The sequence below is a fragment of the Aulostomus chinensis genome, chromosome 19, assembly GCF_037954235.1.
Source record: "Aulostomus chinensis isolate RoL2024-O1b breed Wild chromosome 19, RoL_Achi_v1.0, whole genome shotgun sequence".
NCBI lineage: Eukaryota > Metazoa > Chordata > Actinopteri > Syngnathiformes > Aulostomidae > Aulostomus > Aulostomus chinensis.
This window is the reverse complement of record NC_141338.1, coordinates 1,926,016-1,948,507: the sequence shown is the minus strand read 5'-3', so window position 1 is coordinate 1,948,507 and position 22,492 is coordinate 1,926,016. Positions and strand designations below refer to the sequence as shown.

The 22,492-nt window shown below is 48.9% G+C and overlaps 3 protein-coding genes across 9 annotated transcripts; 1 reads left to right on the top strand and 2 right to left on the bottom strand.

Annotated features, from left to right (window-relative positions):
* Positions 1–1,418: 1,418 nt before the first annotated feature.
* On the bottom strand, positions 1,419–9,919 carry bcl7a (BAF chromatin remodeling complex subunit BCL7A). Of its 5 annotated transcripts, none has more exons than XM_086187882.1 (6): positions 9,729–9,919; positions 7,242–7,323; positions 7,001–7,097; positions 5,819–5,968; positions 5,396–5,499; positions 1,419–4,393 (listed from the first exon to the last, which is right to left on the bottom strand). In XM_086187882.1, the coding sequence occupies exons 1-6, from the start codon at positions 9,818–9,820 to the stop codon at positions 4,319–4,321; spliced, it is 600 nt and encodes a 199-aa protein (XP_086044008.1). In that variant the 5' UTR covers positions 9,821–9,919; the 3' UTR covers positions 1,419–4,318. The 5 variants fall into 5 exon arrangements, with proteins under 5 accessions (XP_086044008.1, XP_086044010.1, XP_086044009.1 ...); XM_086187884.1 differs by lacking the exon at positions 9,729–9,919 and adding an exon at positions 9,139–9,218; XM_086187883.1 differs by lacking the exon at positions 9,729–9,919 and adding an exon at positions 8,776–8,948.
* A 1,590-nt stretch (positions 9,920–11,509) lies between these two features.
* On the top strand, positions 11,510–16,786 carry eif2b1 (eukaryotic translation initiation factor 2B, subunit 1 alpha). Its single transcript, XM_086187328.1, has 9 exons — positions 11,510–11,853; positions 12,381–12,482; positions 12,640–12,776; positions 12,865–12,981; positions 13,619–13,731; positions 13,812–13,880; positions 13,954–14,029; positions 14,903–15,028; positions 15,813–16,786. Exons 1-9 carry the CDS (start codon positions 11,790–11,792, stop codon positions 15,966–15,968), a joined length of 960 nt encoding a protein of 319 aa, XP_086043454.1. The 5' UTR covers positions 11,510–11,789; the 3' UTR covers positions 15,969–16,786.
* ddx55 (DEAD (Asp-Glu-Ala-Asp) box polypeptide 55) lies at positions 15,242–22,015 on the bottom strand. 3 transcript variants are annotated; one of them, XM_086187325.1, is made up of 14 exons: positions 21,675–22,012; positions 21,537–21,587; positions 20,872–20,958; positions 20,641–20,732; positions 20,069–20,131; positions 19,588–19,737; positions 19,279–19,468; positions 19,092–19,174; positions 18,435–18,569; positions 18,260–18,352; positions 17,874–17,988; positions 16,972–17,140; positions 16,263–16,555; positions 15,242–16,182 (listed from the first exon to the last, which is right to left on the bottom strand). In XM_086187325.1, exons 1-14 carry the CDS (start codon positions 21,780–21,782, stop codon positions 16,021–16,023), a joined length of 1,791 nt encoding a protein of 596 aa, XP_086043451.1. In that variant the 5' UTR covers positions 21,783–22,012; the 3' UTR covers positions 15,242–16,020. The 3 variants fall into 3 exon arrangements, with proteins under 3 accessions (XP_086043451.1, XP_086043452.1, XP_086043453.1); XM_086187326.1 differs by having other exon boundaries at positions 15,244–16,182; positions 18,435–18,566; positions 21,675–22,011; XM_086187327.1 differs by lacking the exon at positions 15,242–16,182 and having other exon boundaries at positions 16,413–16,676; positions 21,675–22,015.
* Between the last annotated feature and the right edge of the window lie 477 nt (positions 22,016–22,492).

The window sequence follows — 22,492 nt, the reverse complement described above, 5'->3', positions numbered from 1 at the left end:
CAGATTAAATAGATTAGATGTTGGTGTTATGTTCTAATAAAACAAAGTGTTGGACAGTAGAATTATTTTGTCACTGACGGACAAAACTGCGCTAGTTGTTGCTAGTCTAAGCTTAGCTAACTGGCTGCAACCTGCAGCCTCACATTCATCGGCGTCAAACCTCAACTAGCTTACAGAATTTCCCAAAATCTTGAACTTTTCCTTCAGGTCAGCCCTGTTTAGCAACACTGACCATAGTTTAAGCACAATTTTGGATCAAAACAGCGGTTCTACAGGATGTGACTGACCTCTGACACTCGTCTCTGTAAATACTAATCAGAATCTTCTTTCTGATGAATGTGTACACAGCGCCATGGCACAAAAGACAGCCTTCATGTGTACTACATCCTATTTTTCTGCCCTGTTGATAAAATTGACATTGTATGAGGAGGTTTCCACTCCAGGGTAAATAAAGGCCCGTTTGTATAGACATTAAAACATTGTGTACTTTATAAGTGATGCGTCTAATTATTGTGGAATGTTTGATATGTAACGGTTTCAGGCAGCATCTATAAATGGTTTCGTAGCCGTTTTACAGATGTCAACGTGTTGTACAATGTCCATGTTTTCTATGTACTCTGTACTCCTGAGCAGTCCAATAGAAGAACTGAGAAAACAAGCTGCTTCTCTGTTTTTATTTGATCTGTAGCGGCTTTTATGTGCACCAAACTACCTGTCAAACAGCACTAAACCCACTCTCCAACTGGCAGGAGAGCGTGGCTGAGCTGCTGAAACGCTTGTTACAATTTAATCTGCCCACTTGTTCAGCAGCAGAGAATCCAGAGGGCGGCTTTATGATTACAGATTAACAGTTAACACCAGGTTTAGTTTAGTACATCAGGCTCATTCTTGAGACGTCACCATGTGAACATGGTCGTGGTCGGGATGGATTGCTGGAAGGGTGCAGGACGACAGCATCGCCACCCGCTGAGGTCCCTGCATTCAAATATCAAGGTTTTCCTGACAAAATTAAAGCGTTTTGGGATTCATTGAAGGCTCCAAGAGGGACAGGGTTGGCAACCACAGATTCCTCTTTGTAATTGCAGAGCCACAGTCTGGTGGTATTTGCTCATTGTCATTTGTTGTTGCCGAGTTCGGTGAGACAAACTTACTGGGACAGAATCCCGCAATTTCTAGCTCGCATACTAATTGCTTTTGATTGTTAATTGCTTTTGTATAGAAATTAAGCAAATTATCAAACACAGGGAAAAAAATGGCAACAAAGACATAATGGACTATTCTGCCCCCCCCCCCCCCCCAAAAAAAATATTGGGGGGAAAAAAAGGCAGAATTTATTGCAAGTGTGGAACCTCAGCTGGTCGGGGGGTAAACGCCGCGGAGTCGATCAACCAGGCTGTCGGTGAAGAAGGAAACGCCGAAAAGTTTTGTGAGTTTTATTAAGAAAACAAAACCATTGGACAGGATAAAAACCAAGCACTACTGATGGAATAAATAAGTCAAACCAAACCATAAATCTGTACAAGATCTAAAGTGAAACAAAATGGTCCCAAGAAAAAAAAAAACATACAAGTTTTATATCTCACAGCTCTTTTTTACACACAGTAATGAGCAAACTATAAGCAATCGGCTCGATCAGGTGAAAGCTACAACATAGGTGACTTTTGTTTAAACTGAGTGTATATAATGCTAATTATAATGGTTAATGTCAATACAATAGCATTTTAAGTTCCAGCGCTGCTGGACTGGGAATGAGGTATATGCTAATCCATCCTCTAAACTGAGACATTTGTCATTTTTTTAAATTTCTTTTCTCTCCATCCATGTGAATGCTGATTGGCTGAAGTCTGATCATGTAATGGTGTAAAAGTACTTCCATAGCCCGTTGTGATTAGTTTGCAGTGATTCAATTGATCTCAAGCCGTGGTAGAGAAATCTTCCATGTGTGAGGTTTTACATTGTTGGTCTGAATCCGTACGGTTGAGTTCAAGTAAATTACACAAAAACCAAGCGCTGGGTGCCACACACGTATGGATTCAGCCGGTAGACAGCACCTTGAAGAGGGAGCACAACTGGACGAATGGACCCTTCTGATGCAGGAACGTTTGTCAGTCGTTGAGAAGTGACAGAACCCAGTAAAGAGAGGAGGACAGGCTGCAGTCGCCATGGTGGAGCAGACGGGAGAACTGGTCAGTTTCTATCTGCAGTAGACACTCAGCGTCACCAGGAGCAGGAGCAACGTTTGGAGAGGAAATCAAGTACAAAGACTCGGGTGGGGGTGGTGGGGGGTCCACTTCCAGTCTCCGACTGTTCATACAGGAAAATTTGACATTTTGACAAAAGAACGTCATCGCTTTCCTGCAGAGTTGGATGATCCCAGCTGTAAAGAAGCTACACTGTGTAGACAACGGGACTGTAAAACCAGGGCTGGACACTTAGCTTAGCATCAGGGTAGCAAGTAATCAGGAAAATTTAGCCCAGCTTTTTTTGGGACTTTAGAATCGATTTCACACGCGCGCCACTAAATCTCCTGACTGACCACACCTCGTTTTTTTTAATTGGTCCTAGGGTTGCCAACCGTCCCGTATTTGACGCGCATGCGCCTCTTTTAGCTCAAATAGGAGGCGTCTCGGCTAATAAGGGACGGTTAGCAACCCTGGTTGTTCCCTTTAAAAGAAAACAGACAGGGAAATATGACAGACACATCCTGTTTTTTCATCACGGCTTAGGTGCACTTTTTTAGGTATGATTTTGGAAAAGTAAGGGGGGGGGCAAAAAAAAAAAAACCTTCGAAATAATTAGCTTGAGAGTAGCAAGTTATTGTACAGACAGTAGCACGCTAGCTGTTCCTCCATTTCTACTATGCTACGCTAAGTCTCCTAGCATCAATTCAATGCTATCTAGGATACATCATGAGAGCAGCATTAATCTTCTCATTGAACTCTCCGGAGAAAATTCAACACTAAAACCAGGGGGTATTTATCTTAGCTTAGCATCGCATGAAGACAGGACGCGACAGCTAGCTTGGCTTTGTTGAGGATGAAGAAACGCCCACTGGCACGTCTGGACATCACGTAACCGTACGCTGTCTTGGATTTTTTTTAGAATCTCTGGCGTTTCGCATTATTTCCCAGTGAGGAGTCACGACTTCCTGAAAAGAAAACTACGCAATTGTAAAAAAAAAACGCTGCATGCTAACAGCGTACCTCTTCTTCCCGTTGGTACGCTAAGATATGCTAAGCTAAGTTTAGCGTGTCCTGGCAGTAACCCAACAGCGATCTAGCGTCTCCTCATCCAACTCTCGGTAGGAAAGCAAACCATTTACCAAAATGTTTTCCTTTGACTTAAACTGTTGTTGTTGAGAAAATTAAGATTATTTGAGAGATTATAAGGCAAAAAAAAGAAGAAAACATGGCACCAGAATTGTAATTCAAAATCTGCTTGACCTAAAATGTGTTTTTAAATCGTAGCAACTCAAGGCACACCTTCAGGACCGACGCTCATCTTCACGACTTATCCGAGAGTTAATCTTCACCAGCGCAGCCGCCTTCCTCTTCCTCTACTCACTTTTATCAAATGTGTGAAAGGAGAACTTGTCATGGATAGAGAAAAAAGACGTTCACTACAGCAGCAAATCTATCTGTGATCGATTGTGACATACCATAACAGTGCATTGACCCTCCTGAGAAATAAACCCTAAACATTTCCTAAACAAATATAGAACATTAGTCTACCAGGAGGCGGATCAGGAGGATTGAAGTGACGTGGTCGGAGGGCGGAGGTTCCCCCGCAGCCGCTGATCTGAGACCAGGTTAGCCTCCAGCTAAACCGTTAGCAGTAAAATGTTGAAAAAGAGTCTCAGAGCAGCGCCCGGGTCGATCCTCGTCCCGATCTGGATCCCCAGTGTTTTTGTCACAGATGCAGATCAGTGTTTGTGGTCTGGCCTGGCCGGGCTCGCAGCGCTGCCCCTGGTCACCGAAGGGATTGCAGCCTGGATTCAGAGCTTCTCTTGGCATTAGTGAAGAGTATGGAGAACTGGAAGGAAGCACGGAGGGGACCAGTGAATAGAGGTAATATCCATTCTCCCTCTGTGGCCGAGGAGTGTTCGGGCAAACTGAAAGGGCCATCAAGGAGGGAGGGAGAGCGAGGGAAGAAGGGAGGAAGGGGGAGAGACGTCCATTCTCCCTCTGTTCGGACAGAGAGGGGAGGTGGGGGGGGGGGTTCTGGGAGGAAAGGCGGTGAGTCCATTAGCCCTAAATCATCTAGAGTTAATGGAGGAAGGAGCAGAGGGAGGGAAAGAGAGACGACTCAGCCCGAATATTTAACTCTCCTCAAAGTCCTGAGATGAGGACTCCAGTTTGCTCTTCTTGCTGGGCGGGGCCTCCTCCTCCAGGTCCTGCCACACAGGAGAGACAATCATTAGCAACACGTCCAACACTGACACGCCACATTCAGTCCATCCAGAGAGGTTCTCAGTCTCCGGCCTGGTTCCTGACTAACGAGTCTCCGACTCAGGAACATTCCAGTCTTAACTCAGAATAAGACACCAAGTCAGGGCTCACGTGCACACGCGTCCCGCAGCTGGCCGGCAGGAAGAGGACCAATTATGGTGCTTGGCGCACGAATAATGGTGCATCTACTTTGGAGAACCACAAACCGCCCTCAGCAGGCAGGGGTTTGTGAATCAAGAGTGGTGGTGTGAGGATCACGTCACAGCTGGGATGATTATTGGCACCTCCAGACCCGAGGCTGCGGTTCTGGGCAGGAAAGGTTCAACCATCTGGGGTCCGGTTGTCTGGCGAGGGAGCGAGTGACTGTGGAGCGTGAGAATCAGACCAGCGCGAGCAGATTTGCATTCCTTCACTGCAGCGCTGTGACAAAGAACAGAGCCGAGGCAGAAGGCAAAGCTCCGGATCTACCGGCTCGTCACTGCTCCTGCTCTCGTTGTGAAATGCGGGTCGTGACTACAAGAGAGACCTTGAACACGAGGGGTTTCTCCAGGAGCCTCAGGAAGACTGGACGAGGTGAGGAGCTCCGCCTTCAGTGAGGATTCTGACTCGAGCCGCTGCCCCTTTGCGTTTGAAGGTTCAGGCATCTGGTCAGGATGCCATCGGAGCGCCTCGTTCCAAGTAGGTCCAGCTGGAAGGAGGACGCGGGGCAGACCGGGACCAGGTGGAGGGACTCTATCTCCACACTGGCCTGGGAACGCCTCGGGACCCCCAAGTCAGAGCTGGTCCATGTGGCCAGAGAAAGAGAAGCCTGGAGCTCCCTGCTACCTCCACAACCTTCGCACAAGTGGCTCAAGATGGATTCAGGTGGATATTCGCCTCAGACATTTCCTCGTAGAACCTGAATACAGAGGTGACTATTTGTGGGTGTGGTCTAAAGACAGGCGTACCTGAGTGGCTTTGCTGTCTGAAGAGTCCTTGTCCCCTGAGGACAGACCGTCTCTCTTGGCACTTTGCGCTCTCTCTGAGGTTTCTGATGACGGGATACTCTTACCTGAGGATTGTAGGGCATCAACACATCAGAACCACAATGAAGCAAACTCAGCACTTTTTACTGTCCTACTTCATGCCAGCTGAGCATTTTTCAGGCATCAGTACTAAAATTAAAAAAAAACAATACTGAAATCCAGTTACTGGTTCCACTTCAAACCTGAACAGGACCTGAGACACGATTCACGAGGAAAACCACATTATTCACGGTAACCAGCCGTGAGGCAACACTGCCACCTGCTGGCCGACTGTGATACTGTCAACTGTGAGGAGAACTTTGATTTGAGGTGGTGTGTGTGAGAGAGAGAGAGAGAGAGACTAACCTCTTTTGCTATCAGGGCTCTGCTCAGTCTTGGTCTCGCTGTTGTCACGGTGAGACACGCCGGCGGGCTCCGGCGCCGGACTGGTGCTACAACTGTTTTCCTGTTTGACGGGAGACGAGTCGGCGATGGAGCTCTGGTTGCTGTTGTCATCTGGAATAAAGACGGGAGTCACTACCGGCGTTAAGACATGAACACGCTCATGTTAGACCCCACACACACACACACAGACACACACTTCAACAGTTTGGGCCTCCATCACTAGCATTGGCATGACTCTGGTACTTCCACCCAAGATGCATTTAAAAGCCCTTCGGTTGCCATGGTTACTAATTGGTGGCTCTGCAGGTTTCACAGTCAAATGTAACACTTTGAATGCTGAAGTGAGTTTGACGGTGATGTGTCAGGTTACTGTTTAGTTTGAGGTTTTAATGACAACAACAACAAAAGAAAAACGTCCATTAAAGCTGAGCTTCTCTAAGAACCTTCTTAAAAAGATCTGCTGTTCAAGAACAAATCTGGCGGCGACGTTGGCACCAACAAGCTAAACCAGCGAGGAGGTCTGACAGAAGCCGTCCTCCGTCCAGAAGAACAGGAACTACTCACCTCCATCAGCAAGGACGCCAGGCCACGGCGTGTATTACTCCACCGCTTAAGTAGTCCTCAACAAATCCACGACCCCCCCGTGTGCCATAACTACTACACTTCCCTCGCGGTTACTTCTTTGCCGAGGCGCAGTCGTCACACCGCTACTTCTCAATAACGATACAAACTTTCCTTTCGAGTTGATTTGTTTTCATATGAAGTTGCTGCAGGTTGGTGCACCTCAGGGTTACGGCAGGACAGAAGTGACTCTCTAAAAACTCTGACCAAAACAACGATGGCGATCAAAATGTGTTCGAAGATCTCGGACGGAAACGAAGAGCAGCGTGAATGAAAGCCTTCTCTAGGCCGCGTTTGGAGACGGGACGTTTACATCCGTCTCCTCTCGATGGCGCAGCACAGCGGCCCGCGGTGTAAACCAAGCTTTCTTTAAAAACGAAAATCTGAGGACAGGTTGTTTTTTTTAGGGTGAATGTCTCAGACATGTTTGGTTTGGTGAACTCGGGAAAAATTGAGAGATGAAATAAGACAGAAACTCTGTCGGGGGGGGGGGGGTGTTGACAAGGATGAAAAGGTGCCCACCGTGCATGTCCATCATCCCTGGGGAGGAGCTGTTCTCTGGAGTCGTCAACTCTGAGCCGTATTTCTCATCTTTGCCCTTCTTCTTGTTCTTGTTCTTCTAAAACATAAAAATCACACACAAAGAAAAACGCTCAAACAAACAGACGTTCCTTTCAACAGAAATCAACAACGAACACAAAGGAAAACAGGCGATAACTTCTTTCATCGTCATCGTCATCGTCAGGTGTTTCGGTTGACTCACGTCGTCTGATTTGGGCTCCGTCACCGGCACCCACTTGTAGATGCGGAGGGACGTGTCTCCAACGGTCACCCATTTCTTCTCCCTGAGCCGGAGAGAAACAGGAACAGACTCAGAAACCGGAACAGAATCAGAAACTGGAACAGACTCAGAAACCGGAACAGACTCAGAAGCCGGAACAGACTCAGAAACTGGAACAGACTCAGAAACTGGAACAGTGCCACACGTTCACACGAGGCTCAGCGCCGGTCACACAAAACACGGCGGAGAAGCCCGACCACAACGCAGCAGTTCCTCGCGGGTCGTTAAACCTGCAGGAGCGTTCAAGGACTGAACAATAAATCACCTTTTCGTCATTGTTGACTCATCGGTTACCAGCTTAGACTAGAGGATGGAAATAAAATCTTGCCAACAATCAAGTCTTACATCATCAAATGTACTGATCTGTCCAACCATGATGTCTACACATTTGGGGGACCAAACGCCCTGTTTTCACGTCCTGTCCTGGCCGTCCTGGGTTGGTTTTTGTTTCTTTCTTTGTTATATTTCAAAATAACCATGTAATATAACAACTGTCTCTCCGTACAGAGGAGCCCTACTTTAACGTATTGAAATTATATGCAACTTTGAGTGTCTCATCGCAGGCCGAGTGTCCTGGTTTTCAGGGATCAAAATATGGTCACCCTATGAAAACGCTACTTCATTTAACAGAAGGCAAACAAAACTAACAAATATTCAACTTAGAAAAGCTGAAACCTGGGCTTTTTAAAAATATTTTTACCTTAAAAACAACTTTTGGATCAGGAAGTAAAAAACTATTCAAGTGTCAACCGAATTATCATTTATGCTAACAGCCTGCGCTAACTGCTTCGACGTTTAATTGCCGTTACTTTTTAGTTAGCGGTGCTTTATGTTCTTTTATGTCCACATAAAAGACTACAGTTGTGGTACAGGTTTAGTGAGAAATAAATACCTTAGAACATACATAAAAGTTATTTTTGAAGTACCCCGAATGACCTGGTTTACATATTAGCCGATGTATGCTAATACTGATATATCAGTTGGCGGGCGAATATCAGCTGAATTAAAGCATCAGTTCTGATTCACTTTGATGGAAGATTGTGAAAATGTTCAGCTCGCAGAAGCTGAAACTGTGACTTTTGTGTAGGATTTTTCACATTTTTGCTGCTGATTTAATCCAAACAACGAGGCTAACAGGAAATGCTAACCGACGGCCAACAGTAACACGACACTGTTTTAGCGAGTACCATTTTAGCTTAAGACATAAACTAGCATGGTATAAGATGGAGACAGACACCCCAAAAATAACATTAAAGTTATTGGGTTTTTTTCGTGTTAAAATAACCTTAACAAAAAAAGAAATTCCTTGAATTTACTTTAAGTTTAGTTAGCGACACTTTAAAGTCCCTTTCTATCAACTAGAAAAAGCCAGCAAATATTCAAATTGGAGAAGACGGGACAGTGGTTTATCGATTCATTTTAACAATGAAAATCACTTTAATGAAAATCCAGTTACATTTTCTGTTGTTGATGGACTGCAAAATTTTGATATTCAACTTCCCAGCTTGTAGCATACTTCATTTTAAATATATTCTTGTCTGTAAAAGAGGTTGTAGGTGAAAAATCCCCTAAAATTGAAAAAACAAATTAGATATAATTTAGTGCTTGAGTGCCCCGAATTATTAAAAATCTTTTATTTCTCTGATAAAAACCAAAACAAAACAACAACATTCAGCTCATCAAGTCTTCATCCTGGCTTTCACCTGGGGGATGTTTGATTAATCCACCTGATAAGACGAATTCTTTAATCAACCACTGGGCGGGGTTACAACTCCCCTTCTGAAACAACAACCCGTTCTCCTAATTCCCCCGGTGCTACCTGGAGGACTTCGGTAAAAGTGTGAGAGTTTGTGCGGGGAACGGAGTCCGTGCGTGTCGGGCCATGCACTCTCAGTTGGAGCAGCCTACTTCCCTCTCCCAACCCCCACCGTGCCTTGTTCTCTGGCGGACCTAAAGGCGACTCAAAGCGCTTAATTTAAAAACTCCAGACGGGACTAAACTACTCCAGCTCGCGAGCGCCGTCATCAAATTGTAGCCGGGCGGAGAGTTGTCGGCGGTGGGAGCCGTTAACCCGCCACCGGTGCGAGGAGCTCTCCGGCAGGCAGCAATGGCTTCATGTGACTGCATCGAAATGGCTTCTGGGTTCAACCCTGGCCGTTTAAACCAGCGAGGAACCAGCGAGCACCGGCGGGGGGAACCTCGAACCGACACGGCGGCGGCCGGTGCACCGCGCTAGTGCGCCCCGGTGCACCTGAGCTGCAAGTGCATCTGCCGTGAATCCCGTTCAAAAAAACCCCGTCCTTTTTCTTTCAATTTCATCCCTCTGTCGCTCCTTCCCTCTCCTCCCCCAACAAGCGAGCCTTTCTCGTGTTAGATAACCGAGCTGTTCTTTCTCCTCTTTCCACTCACCATTTCCGTACTTTCTCAATAGCGGCCATAACCCTCTTGATGTCATCTTTCGCCCTGCTCCGGGTCTCAGCTCGGACCGACCTGCCCGACATTGCCGCGGTGGTATAATATTTTTACAGCTCGCCGGCAGTTCAGACACAATGCAAACAGTAGAGCGCACAGGGGGAGCGAGTGCGCCTGCGCGGCCTGATGGAGCAGGGAGAAGGAAGGGGGCGCCTGGCTGCAGCTGCACCGTGGAGACGGCCCTGATCCCCGCTGAGAGGACGAGAACAAAGACCGTGTCGTCGCCCCCCCCCCCCCCCATGGCCCGGGTTTGGCCTGGAACTTGGGGGAACCATACTCCGTGTATGTATATATATATATATATATATATATATATATATGGTACTTATCCCCTAAATTAAATGAATTTGTGGTGACTACTGCTTAACTTGTTCACTCAATTATTCCAGGCCACCCCCCCCCCCCCCCATTAATTCAAGTCCACAAGATGTTAGTTGTTCTCTGTCATTTTCAGGCCACAAGAATGAACTTTTGTGTTAATTTGATATGAATTACTGTCACCAGATGTAGACTATCTACATAAACTTCATCGGTGGCGCTCCCTCCATGACAGTCGAAAGTGTGAGTGTTATTTCTCATCTTGTTCCCTTCAAGTTATGTCATTTGTGGCCGTGATCTATAACTTGTTCCCTCGATTTATTTTGAGGCAAAGAGAGGATGCAGTGCTGGAAAAGCGGTGAAACTTCTGTTTGTTTGACCCTCAAGGGAATGATGCCCTCCCACCAGGGAAGCCTGTATTCGTAGTCTTTGTTCTAAAACCTAGGAGGTGTGAAAGGACACACGTAGTAAGGAATTGGAAATGAGATGAGACCGGATGAACGGCACAGTAGATGAGGAGGGACGGCACGGTGGAGACTGTCCACTCTGCTTTTATTGAGCTCGCCCCCCCCCCCAAAAAAAAGTGAATGTGTACAATTTTTTCTAAATAACTACAAAATAAAGCTAGCACTCAAATAATGACATTTTGCAGTTTTGTTATTAGATATTAAAGTTGGGAAAACATGAAATGGAAGCACAAGTGAAAGAACAGCGAGTGCAACGGTTCTCAACATGCGGTATGTGTACGACTGGTGGTGCGTGGAGGAATCCTAGAAATTTTGTTTGAAAATGAGAAAAGTCCCAATTTAAAAAAAGTTACTTTTCAAACAGAGGACACTTTTCAACCTTGGCTGAGGAAATAAAAAAACAGCGCACGTTTGGTTCAGGAATTTGAACTTCCTAGAAGTCGGCGGACGATGGCCCCCTCCACACCAACACCGTTCCTGGGAGCGATGACAGGAGGACAACCATCATATTCAGAGCATCATCGTGCTTGATTTAAAAAAAAAAGGGTGGGGAAACATTAAGCTAATTAAAAGATTATGTCCCCATCTGGTGGCGAAATCCAGAACTGCAGCAAGGACCTGACCTGATAAAACAACAGTCGTACAAAAGCTTCGTTGGTACAAAGTGTGATCCAACACATTCACTGAATTTGAAGGTTTGGGTTCAACTGACAAGCTTTGAAAGTGGCTTTTACATGTTGAACAACCTGTACTTGGTTAAGTAAAACTTGAACCAATAACATTTAGAACCCTGAGTAGCAAAAACAGGCTTCAGCAACGGCGACCAGCTGACTTGAACCGGCACAGTGAACCAGAGAGAAGGTGCTGAAAAGTGGCGCAGGCACTTTCTGTATCGGTTAAAAAAGGAAAAAACCCAACAAACAACCGTCGTCAACGCCTGAGGGAACGTTGATCCGGGGAACGTGCTACGTCATCTCTTCGCGACACGTCAACACGCAGCCCCGGCTGAGCTAACGCCGTGCAACTCTCTGTGGTGCCGAGCCCAACTTCTCCCAAGCGTGTTTTCACCGCGGGGCCCGTTGAAGGGTTGAATTCAGCCGTCCGTTCGAGGTTAGAACTTGACTTCCGGTTGTGATTGGAGTCCAAGGAAGCCGCCGGAGACCAGGAGGAGCAGCCGCGTCGCACGAGCTGGCTGATATCAGCCCCGGGTTTCATGCACGCTGGTCTCAGTGTCTGCTGCTCTGAGGCCGTCACCACCTCCGCGATGACTGAAGAAGGTGAGTTCCAAGCTGACGTGGTGCGATGGGGGTCAGCTGGCTTGATGCACCACCTTCCTCCGTGGCCCCTCATGTCCCGGGGAGGGGCCCACCTGGCAGCAGGGAGGTACAGGACTCCGCTCAGAACAGCTTGTGCTCCCCCGCTGGGACCCGCTCCAGGTCCCAGGAGGGCCCAAACTGACCCTGACGGTGGTCTGCGGGGCAGGAGGCCAATACGCATTCCTAGAGTTGTTCAAAAAATGGCTTTTGTCTTTGCATCGCCATGATTTTCTGGCTTCTATTGCAGCAAAGTAACGTGGCTCCGCCTCCTGATCAAGTTAGGAGAGAAAGAGGAGGAAAAAGAACTGTTAAAAGTGACCCTGCTCACCACTTAATGAGTGCAAACTGTAGCAGCTGGGAGGGAGTGCTGTGCTCCTCTGCTCCTGAACTCAGGAGGTCTCCTTTGATTGGTCGCTTCTGTGCGCATACACACACACACACACTCGCACACACTCCTGCTCATCAGCTGTTTGTTGTGCTGGTCTCAGAGCTGGTGGAGTACTTCCAGGATCAGACGAAGGAAGACCCAGACGTGGCGTCCGCAGTGGCCGCGATCCGAACCCTGCTGGAGTACCTGAAGAGAGACAAAGGTATGACATCATCCTTGACAGTTACATCATCGCTTGGATGTTGTCATCTGCCACATGCCGATGAGTTAAGCTTCTTTCAGTACGCGTTGTTTGGCACTCGATTCATCATTGAGTTTCAGACCAGACCCGTTCTGTTTGACTTTACCAACCTCCTCAGGAGAAACCATCCAGGGTCTGAGAGAGAGTCTGAAGTGGGCGACCAATCGCCTGACCAGCGTGGACTCGTCCGTGGCGGTTTCCTCTGGAGGGGAGCTCTTCCTGCGCTTCATCAGCCTCACGTCAAAGGAGCCGGTGGTCAGCTGACGCACCCACATCCCGATATGTTGATGAAGCGCTGATCTGGTTGTTGAGTGACGGATGAATCTGAACGTGTCTCCCCCAGGATGTGTCGTTCTACAAGAAGGTGATGGAGGAGAGGGGGCAGCTGTTCCTGGACAAGATCTCAATGTCCAGAACCAAAGTGGCCAAACTCTGTCACACCTTCATCAAAGACGGCGCCGTGAGTACTCACCGGGATCTGTGCGTGTGTGTGTGTGTGTGTGTGTGTGTGTGTGTGTGTGTGTGTGTGTGTGTGTGTGTGTCAGAGGGGTTTTAGTCTTTGTTCTTCTGCAGTTTATAAACCCTCAAATCTATTAAAGCACAAAAGCTGTAATTTGAGTAACTTCTGTTAGCTTTGAAAATAACGTTTGTGATGATGAACGAGATTCAAATGCCAAGAAAGTGAGGGGCGGTGCCTCTGTTCACACTTGTCCATCGTACTTCCTGTCAAAAGGGCGGGAACGACAGTGATACTCTCAGGACTCTTTAACTGTAACGACTACCGCGTCGCGACACGGTGGAGGTGTGACATCACAGTACCGGTGTCACTGGTGAGGAGGGAGAGGCACTTTGTGGGATTTGCATGGTGACCTTGACCTTTTGACCTCCAAAAATCAATCCGGCTCATCCTGGACATGTGTGCCTGATTTAGAAAAAAAGAATCGCCTGAAGCGCCAGAGATCCGTCGTTAGCAAACAGACGGACGACCCGGAAAAAAATACCTGCAAAAAACAGGAACACTGCATTAAATTGTTGACAAACTGACAACAAGTGACATTTATGTGTTACTGCTTCTTTGTGTCCAAACCGAAACCTAGAAAATCCTGACTCACGCCTACTCCAGGGTCGTCCTGCGGGTGCTGGAAAAAGCGGCGAGTGAGAAGAAACGCTTCTCTGTGTTTGTGACTGAATCACAGCCTGACTCAGCTGGGTGAGTGGGCGGCTCGCTCGGTGCCAGCATGCTTTTATTCTGAAAGGACACGCTGATTGAATCCAATCTCCTTCGCCCAGGAGGCAGATGGCCGGGGCGCTGAGGAAGCTCAATGTTCCCGTCACAGTCATCCTGGATGCGGCCGTGGGGTAAAGTGACTTCAGACTCCGGTGGTGACGTTGGCACGAGCGGCTCGGCAGCTTCATGTGTGCTTGTTCACAGGTGTGTCCTGGAGAAGGTGGATCAGGTCATCGTCGGTGCCGAGGGGGTGGTGGAGAGCGGAGGGATCATCAACAAGGTGCGGCCCAGGAAATCGTCCAACGTGTCCGGATGCTCTCATGACACACACACACACACACACACACACACCAAGCAGAACATTGGTTCTCCGGGTTAGAAGGTGGAAGTTGATCACTTTGAAGAGGCAAGTAAAAGTGTGGTTCAGGACATGGGTCAGGACTTGGTTCAGGACATGGGTCAGGACTTGGTTCAGGACATGGGTCAGGACTTGGTTCAGGAACCTTCTCACTCTTGACTCCATCTCCATGTTTGTTCCAAATGTGAAGATTTCGCCCCGGGGCGTTTCTGAGATGCCGCAGTAACGGCCCCCCGTCCATCTGAGGCTCCTCCCACTCTCTGTCGTTAACGTTTAACTGTCGAGCGAATTCCAAGCAAACGTTTGAAGTTTTTGCAGAAACAGAGCGTTTCTACTCACTGGTTGGAAAAACAGGACTCAACGGCTGTTTTCATCCGAAGGCGGCAGCGCGGCCGGTCTCTGACCAACAGGTGCGTCACCTGAGTTCGTTAGCTGCTACAGGGCTGGTCAGAAACAGGTGGAAATCCAGCTCAAGCAGGTGGAAACACTAATGTGAGTCACGTCAGTCCAAATTTAGAATTTTCAAGTTCATGCATTTTATGCCTCGTTTCAAAACGCAGCCCAGTACTTTGAAAGGGGACCAGTGTGCTGCGAGGAACAGCAGTGATTGGCAGCGGGCGCATCAATCGTGAGCCTGAGAAATCTTCATCTCCTCCTCAAACGTGTTTCTGTTTTTGAACTGTCGTGTGCTGCGGGCACCAGCGTCCTGTGGTTCACCAGCAGAGGGCGCTGTTGCTCAGCCAAACCACCTGGTGCGGCCTTCGTCCTGACCCCTGACTGTTTTGGCCTCCTCAGATCGGGACCTACCAGCTGGCCCTGTGCGCCAAAGCCCACAACAAACCCTTCTACGTGGTGGCAGAGAGTTTCAAGTTTGTCCGACTTTATCCGCTCAACCAGCAGGACGTTCCAGACAAATTTAAGGTATGATGTCATCACGCCGTCATCTCTGCCAAAGCAGAGAACTTCATGACCAGGCTAGAGTCCTGGAGCTTTGAGTGAACCGGTTGCTCAACTCTTGTCCTGGTGACCTGTGGTCCGTCCAGTGTTGTTGCTGTATCACCATGACAACGGTTACCCTCCTCAGGATGAGCATTAGAAACTGGGGTGACACATTTAATTACAGATTAGAATTTATTCCATTCCTTTGTGACCAGGTACTGGCACACATCAGCTGTAGTTTTTGTTCAGTTTTTATTAGCATTTATATATGCTAGCAGCTCAAACTGCTAGGAAATGGCTTAGTCAGCAGTTTTTTCTTTAGCACTGATTAAGAAAGCAGAAACGTTTATTAGTTTACAATGAGAAATGTACAAAAGCTCATATTTCACCTCGACTTCTGATTGGACGACGTTCATGTGAAGCCAAACGGCATCGCTGTCACTGTTCGGCTCGTTTGTACACCAGCACTCACGTGGAGTGCAGTTGCTCTCCAGCAGCTCACGCCTCCGCGGCGGTGATGTCATCTCACCCCAAAATAAACACGAACCATCTTGTGCTTCCTGGACCTTCACGCCACCCCTGCACCCGGTCTGACGACAGGCAGGCTCAGTTTGATTTGATCCTGTTGGGTCCAACAAGCATCACATGACTTCCTATGCAGACGTAACGAAGGTGTGAGGAGTGTCGTTCTCCCCGGTGGAGCTCCTGCATGACTGAACTTTCTTCATTTTTTAAAATTGATTTGTCTTCTTCTTCTCCTTGACAGTATAAAGCAGATACCCTTCAAATGGCAGGGAACCTGTCAGAAGAGCACCCGCTGGTGGACTACACCCCACCGTCCCTCATCACCCTCCTCTTCACCGACCTGGGGGTCCTCACCCCGTCAGCCGTCAGCGACGAACTCATCAAGCTTTATTTATAACGAGCAGGGTTCTCAAATAAAGTCCGTCATCAACGTGGAACTGGAGGGTTCTTCACGCGTCACACTCGTCCGAGCTCTCGGGGGCCGTTTTGTGTTTTCCTCGTGTGATTTGTGTCTCGAAGTCTTCCTCGCTGATTTGGCCTTTCTTGAGTTTCTTGAGGAGCCGGGTGTCATTTAAAAGCTCGTTCAGGTCTTCGTCGTCCGCGTCAGAGTTCTGCAGAGAGAGAAACCATCAGGAGAGGCGGAAATGGAAGCAGAGCAAAGATTTTCAAGGTTTCGTCGACGGGCCGGTACCTCGCCATGCTTCCTCTTGACCGCTGCCTTCTTCCTGCGCTCCTTCCGGACCTTCTGCTTGGACCACGCCTGGTTCCTCACAAAGTTCTTCTTGTGCTGGAACGTCTTCTCTTTCTCCTTCAGCTCCACCAGCATCTTCTGCCGCTGTCTCTCCCGGTTCTTGTCCTTGTAGCGGATGGTTTCTGTGTCCACCGTCGTCTCCGTGAAGTCAGGAAATGTTTTCCCGCGGAGTTCAGGCATCTTCGGCAGGCGCAGGAGGGCAAAGCCTCTGGCCAACGTGGCAAAGTTCAGATCTACACAGAAAATACAGAACCAAATATCATGCTTGTACTCACCTGACGAACCGCTGTCATGACAAGAAGCTGCTATCTGCTAACAGGAGGCTCACGCTAGCGGCTAACGCTTCCAGCAGGCCTGGGAGAAGATGGTGCAGCTCATGAGCTAAACGATCTTCAACACCAGGAGGAAAACTGCTTAAGTCAGCACATAAACGTTTCATTTGTCCAAATTAAAAGTTGTAACGTTCAGGCTTGAGTTGGTGTGTTTCCACTGCGTCTCGTTCAGCTGCATGAACAGTAGATGGTGGAGAACGAGATGTGAGATCAGCGCCTCTCTGAAAGTTGCAGAGTCCAACTGCCTTTAATCCAAGCAGAGAATTAAGATTTTCCAAAGAGTGCAGAAGCCCAGGAGGGGACGATGGGACTCTCACCTTTGACCCTGAAGATGAGACCACATTCGTGTTTGCCGTAAGCCTGGACGTAGGACACGAAGGCCCTCATGCCCCTGTCGAACATGGCGCGGTCCGCCAGAGCCATGGCCTTCACCTTAGGCAGCACGTCCACAACGTCGCGAATCGGGGACATTTTCTGCAGCGGACACTGAGGAAACGGCGGGACACATCAATCGTGAGCGACGAACACTTCTGAAGGTCGAGGATGTGAGTGAGCCAATCAGGCCAAACCTCTGAGTAGTTCTGGACCAATAAGAGCATCAACGATTTCACAGTTTCTATACTCGTTAAAGTAACCACCAAGAAAAGTGTACTTGGTCTTGAAGTACTCCTTTCTAGGTGTCTTGGTCTCAGTTATTTTCCCTGCTGCATTACTTCTTCACCTGGCTAACAACAGAGCACCAAACCTGAGGAGTTCCAGTCTCCAACTCAAATCAAAGTGTGAGTGGATCCCTGATCCTGCAGCTGGATCCCTGATCCTGCAGCTGGATCCCTGATCCTGCAGCTGGATCCCTGATCCTGCAGCTGGATCCCTGATCCTGCAGCTGGATCCCTGATCCTGCAGCTGGATCCCTGATCCTGCAGCTGGATTAAGACCTGGATAACACCAGACGATGACCCTGACAGCTTGGACACGGACCTTTTTGGACAGTTTAGCTGTTGTTGGCCGTCAGTCTCCGTTAGCTTCGAGCTAAGTACACGAGGCTCGCTCTTCCTGCATTCAGAGCCACAAAGAAGCGATGCAGCCAGGAGGACAAAGGTGAGATCAAGACATTTACTTAAGACGCACTTCTTTGAGTGACGTAAAGCTGAAACACAACGAACAAAATGACCACTCATGTTTGAGAGAAATCTGCCAATCGTAAAGAGGAACAACTCACTTTCTGGTTGATGGACAGGAAGTTGACGTAGGATTCCTCCATCGGCAGTAGAAAGACCAGAGCGTTGCCAAAGTTACCGATCCGTGCCGTGCGGCCACATCGATGCACAAAGGCGCTGAGACCAAGACAAAAGCAACATAGCTAAGAAACAAACCCCCTTCAGTTCCTCAGACTTCCTGATGGAGGTTCTTCTGTCCGCTTCTATCAAATATCGTTATCACGCCGTCGTTATTGGACGCAGAGGAAACCAAATACGAGGAATCGTGGGTTTGTTACGGGATTTGTTGACACCAAAAGCAAGAGAGAACATCACCGGTCTTCATTATGTCAAAGACCCAAACCCGTTCGCATCTTCAGCATCTGTGGTTGGGCGTCAGCTGACTGACCTGGCGCTGCTGGGCGGGTCATACTGCAGCACCCAGTTCACGTCGGGGATGTCGATGCCTCTGGCCATGACGTCCGTACACACCAAGATCCCGCTGAAGACACACCAACAAGCCAAATAGGAGTCAGCGGACCGGCGTCCAGTTCAGGACTGGAACGGCTGACAACAGCTCTCACCTTTTCAGGGTCCGGAAGTCTGCAAAGATTTTGTTGCGTTTGTTTTTCATCTTGCCGTGGATGCAGTGGATGGCGACCTTCTTGACCAGACTCTCCAGGGCGCGGCCGTAGTACTCCACACACGCACAAGTGCTGCTGACGAGAAGACGGCAGGTTTAACGACTCCCATGACAGTAACGTCCTGTCAGACTCAACCACGCCGTGTCCGAGCGGGAGAACACCTGGAGTCAGTCTTCAGATTCGGATTACCTGGAACCTTTTCTGCGGTCAAAGGTCAAGGTGTCTGTGCCAGAGGCGTCCTCCGTCATGCAGTATTTCTAGTTTTTCCTGAATCCCAGAGGTCTGAGCTGTCAGGCGCCTCTGGTCTTTTTTCACTAACAACCCATGAGCAGATCCCAAACATGTGGCGCCATTTTTGGGTCAAAGTTACCGATCAGGGTTTGCAGAAGCGATGAATCAAGTGTATCGTTCCTACTGTGACTTCATAACTGTCACAGGTCTGAGTGGATACCTGTGACAAATTTGAAGAAATCCCCTCAAAGCATCCTGGGATTTTGAGTTAACGAGAAGCAGAGCAGCAATCTGAAAGCCAGTGCCTGGGGCCTGCTGACGCTGGCGTGGATGCACAATAACGTATGTGAGTCTCTGCTAACGTACCTGAAGAAGACCAGAAGTTTCTCGTGCTTGTGTTGTCTCAGAAACGCCACCAGGTTGTTGAATTTGTCCTCTGATCGGCATATCTGAAAACACAGGTTTGTGTCAACGCCACATCTTAAAGTGGAGCTCCCGGACTCTGCGTGTGTGTGTGTGTGTGTGTGTGTGTGTGTGTGTGTGTGAGGTTCACCGTGTAGTAGTTGGAGAGCCTGTGTGGGGTTTTCTGGGTGGCAGTGGCAGCCACGCCTTTCTCTTTGACAGTGATGCGCACCGGGTTCCTGAGGCCGGCCCGGACCAGTTTCTCCAGCTCCTGCGTCTGAGTGGCAGAAAACAAGCCTGTACGCCTCTGTTTGGGAAGGTAGCCTAAGATGGTGTTCAGACTGGACACACACACACACACACACACACACACACACACACACAGAGTTAGCAGCAGCCTCCAGTACCTCAACATCATCTGCACACTCGTGTCCCATGACTGGAGGCGTTCATCTGGTACCTGACTTCAAAGCCCATATCCAGCAGCCTGTCGGCCTCGTCAAGGACCAGCACGTCCAGGCTTCTGACTGAGCTGGCCAAGTCCAGCCCGTCACACTTCCTCCTGAACATGTCCTCCAGACGGCCCGGTGTGGCAATCAGAATGTTTGCTCTGACACACAAACACAGGTGTGAGTCGAACAGCGCGGCAGGGATCTGGTCACTCGTCAAGATCTCTGGATTTTCCTCCAGTAAAGTCGACTTTGATCTCAACGTAAAGCGGCACGTAAACCTGACGGTGATGCGACTGACTCGTTCACCACAGAGACGATTTTCCAAGATCATTCAAAATCCAGTGGCTCAATCCCATGAGCTATAGATGGAGGGAACCATGGAGATGCTAACTTCCTGCTGGACTACACAACTACCTGGTCCCTGTGGTGCTCCGCCCATCTGCCTAGAGAAAACCAGCTCAGTCCAGCTTCAATGAGAGCAGGTCTTACCCTCCATCCTTGAACTTCTCCACGTCCTCCATCGGGTTACTCCCCCCGATCATCAACATCTGCCTGCAAACACATGGAAAACCTTGAAGTGACATTTCGTCGGCAGTTTAGCTGCTAAAAGCTAGTCGACAAAGCAGGAAGAGGGCGTTGCTCCGGTACGAGCAGGGAAAACCTCCCCAGCAGAGGTGGTAGTCGCTAACCTAACCTGAGATGTTGGTTCTGGCTCAAGTTCTAAGCTGTGGAATCCTTGTTCTTGTCCTCTGGAGTTTGCAGCGAATGACATCAGCACGCCATCAGCAGGTATCAGTCACTTTTCTAATATTTCAGCGTCGTTCTGATGGAGGATAACTCCCTCGACAGTGACGATGAGGTGACTACCACACGTGATGCTACATGATCCAAATGTTTAGGTGATAAATAGAAACATCAACCCTTCAACGAAAATAATCCATATCCTCAACGCTCCATGTTGCTGATGCAGCGACGTCAGGGAGCTCGTGGCACCGAAGGACTCTGCTGGATTCATTTATGCTGAGTCGGCTGTGCTTCACGCGTCTTTTAGTCCGACTCACGTGAACTGGGGAAACTTGTGAACGAAGCGCTCCACCACCTCGCTGATCTGGACCGCCAGTTCCCTGGTGGGAGTGATGACCAGAGCGCCGACCTGCAGAGAGCGGCAAGTGTTTTAGTCAGACCCCAGTCGGTCGGCGCGGGCTGTCGGGGGTCTCCGCTCCGGGAGGCCCGCCGGCGCTCGCACCGTCACCCAACCATCAGTCATGTTCTTCATCCCATCCTCGTGTTACCTGCATCTTCTTCAGCTTCTCCTCTCTCCTCAGCAGCAGTTCGATAACCGGGATGACAAACGCCAGGGTCTTTCCGCTCCCGGTCACCTGCAGAGATTGACGCCATCAGCCATCGCTGCCACGACCACGACCACGTGACTGCTTATTGATAAAGGCTTTATATGCTGACAGGAACAACTGAGGGTGAATAACAATGATGCCCTCCTGTCAGATAACGAGTCCCTGCGGCTCTTGGACGGCTCTGTGGTTTCTTCAAACTCTGCGTTCTGAGTCTCTGACACTTCCTCCTTCCTCTCACTGCCGTTCGTCTTCACACAGCTGCTTCTCTCCTTTCCACGTCTTTGTGAAGAACGGTGACATGAGCAGTGGCCTAGTGCTGGTTAGGGTTGTCGTCGGGGTCACCGGCATCACACTTGACCACCGCACCAACAAACAGTGATTTGATCCATTCCTGATCACTTCAATGATCAATAATCTACTAACACCAGCTGGTCACAGGTCCGACCTGCTTGTTGTGTTACAGTAAACACATCTCAGTCACGTGTATTCAAAAAACAAAACAAAAAAGTCTGACAACACAAGCAACTGGAACCAGAACATCTCCAACACTGTCATGATCACGTGTGTAACTCACGTCAGGTTATTCAGCCAGACTGAACACTCACCGCCTCGGCAGCGACATCCTTGTTCCCCATGAAGAGGGGGATGCAGGCGGCCTGCAGACACAAGATCACGTCACCCGGTGTCATCTCACTTTAATCCGGATGGAGATTTTCGATTTCTTTCTTTTTAATCAACGTTACCTGCACGGGCGTCATGTGTCTGAACTGGAGTTCATCGAGCGTTTGTAAGATTTTGTCGTTGAGTTTCACAGGTAAACTGTCCCACGTCCCGTCCGTCGTGTTCTCCATGCTGTTCTCCAGACTCAAGGAGTTGAACGACGCCGCTGTCCACGATGCTTCAGCTTCCTGGTGCGCTGGTGTTTACACGCCGGGTGGAAACCGTCTTCAGAGGCGGTGCCCACGGCGACCAACTGCAGTGTCTTTGACACGACGTCCCTGTCAGGAAGTTTCAACACTCTTCCCCACGGCCGTGGCAGACGACAGAACTCCTAACGATGTTTCTACTTCCGTGGTGCGCTGATGTTTAGCTACCGGGTGAAAACCGGATCGTTTCTTCTTGGCCCTGAACTCTTCCTTGACGGAAGTACATTTTTGTCTTTGTCAGAGGGAATTAGGTGAAGGTATTCAGTGGTTTATGCGTGTAAAAGTGACACTGAAATGTCATGAGAGGTTATGACTGAGGAGATGTGGAAAGTAACAAGTGGTCAGGCAGGTTGAACGTTCCCTCGTTGTTCAGTCTGATTAGGGGACGACGTGGGAAGCGGCGTAATCTCGAGTTTATGATTTCAATCCAACTTTAGCAGGAGGGAAAACCCGCTGATGGACGCAGCAGTAACGACAGGCAGCGGCATTCTCAGCTTCCGTAGCTCGGTCCTCTCAGCGAGCGCCATGATGGTCATTCAGCCACTGCTCCTGTGGCGATGTGGGTTTCCAAGTAAAACAAGATACTTGTCCTGAATTATTGAGCATATGAACATCTGGCGGAGCCGAACCCTGGG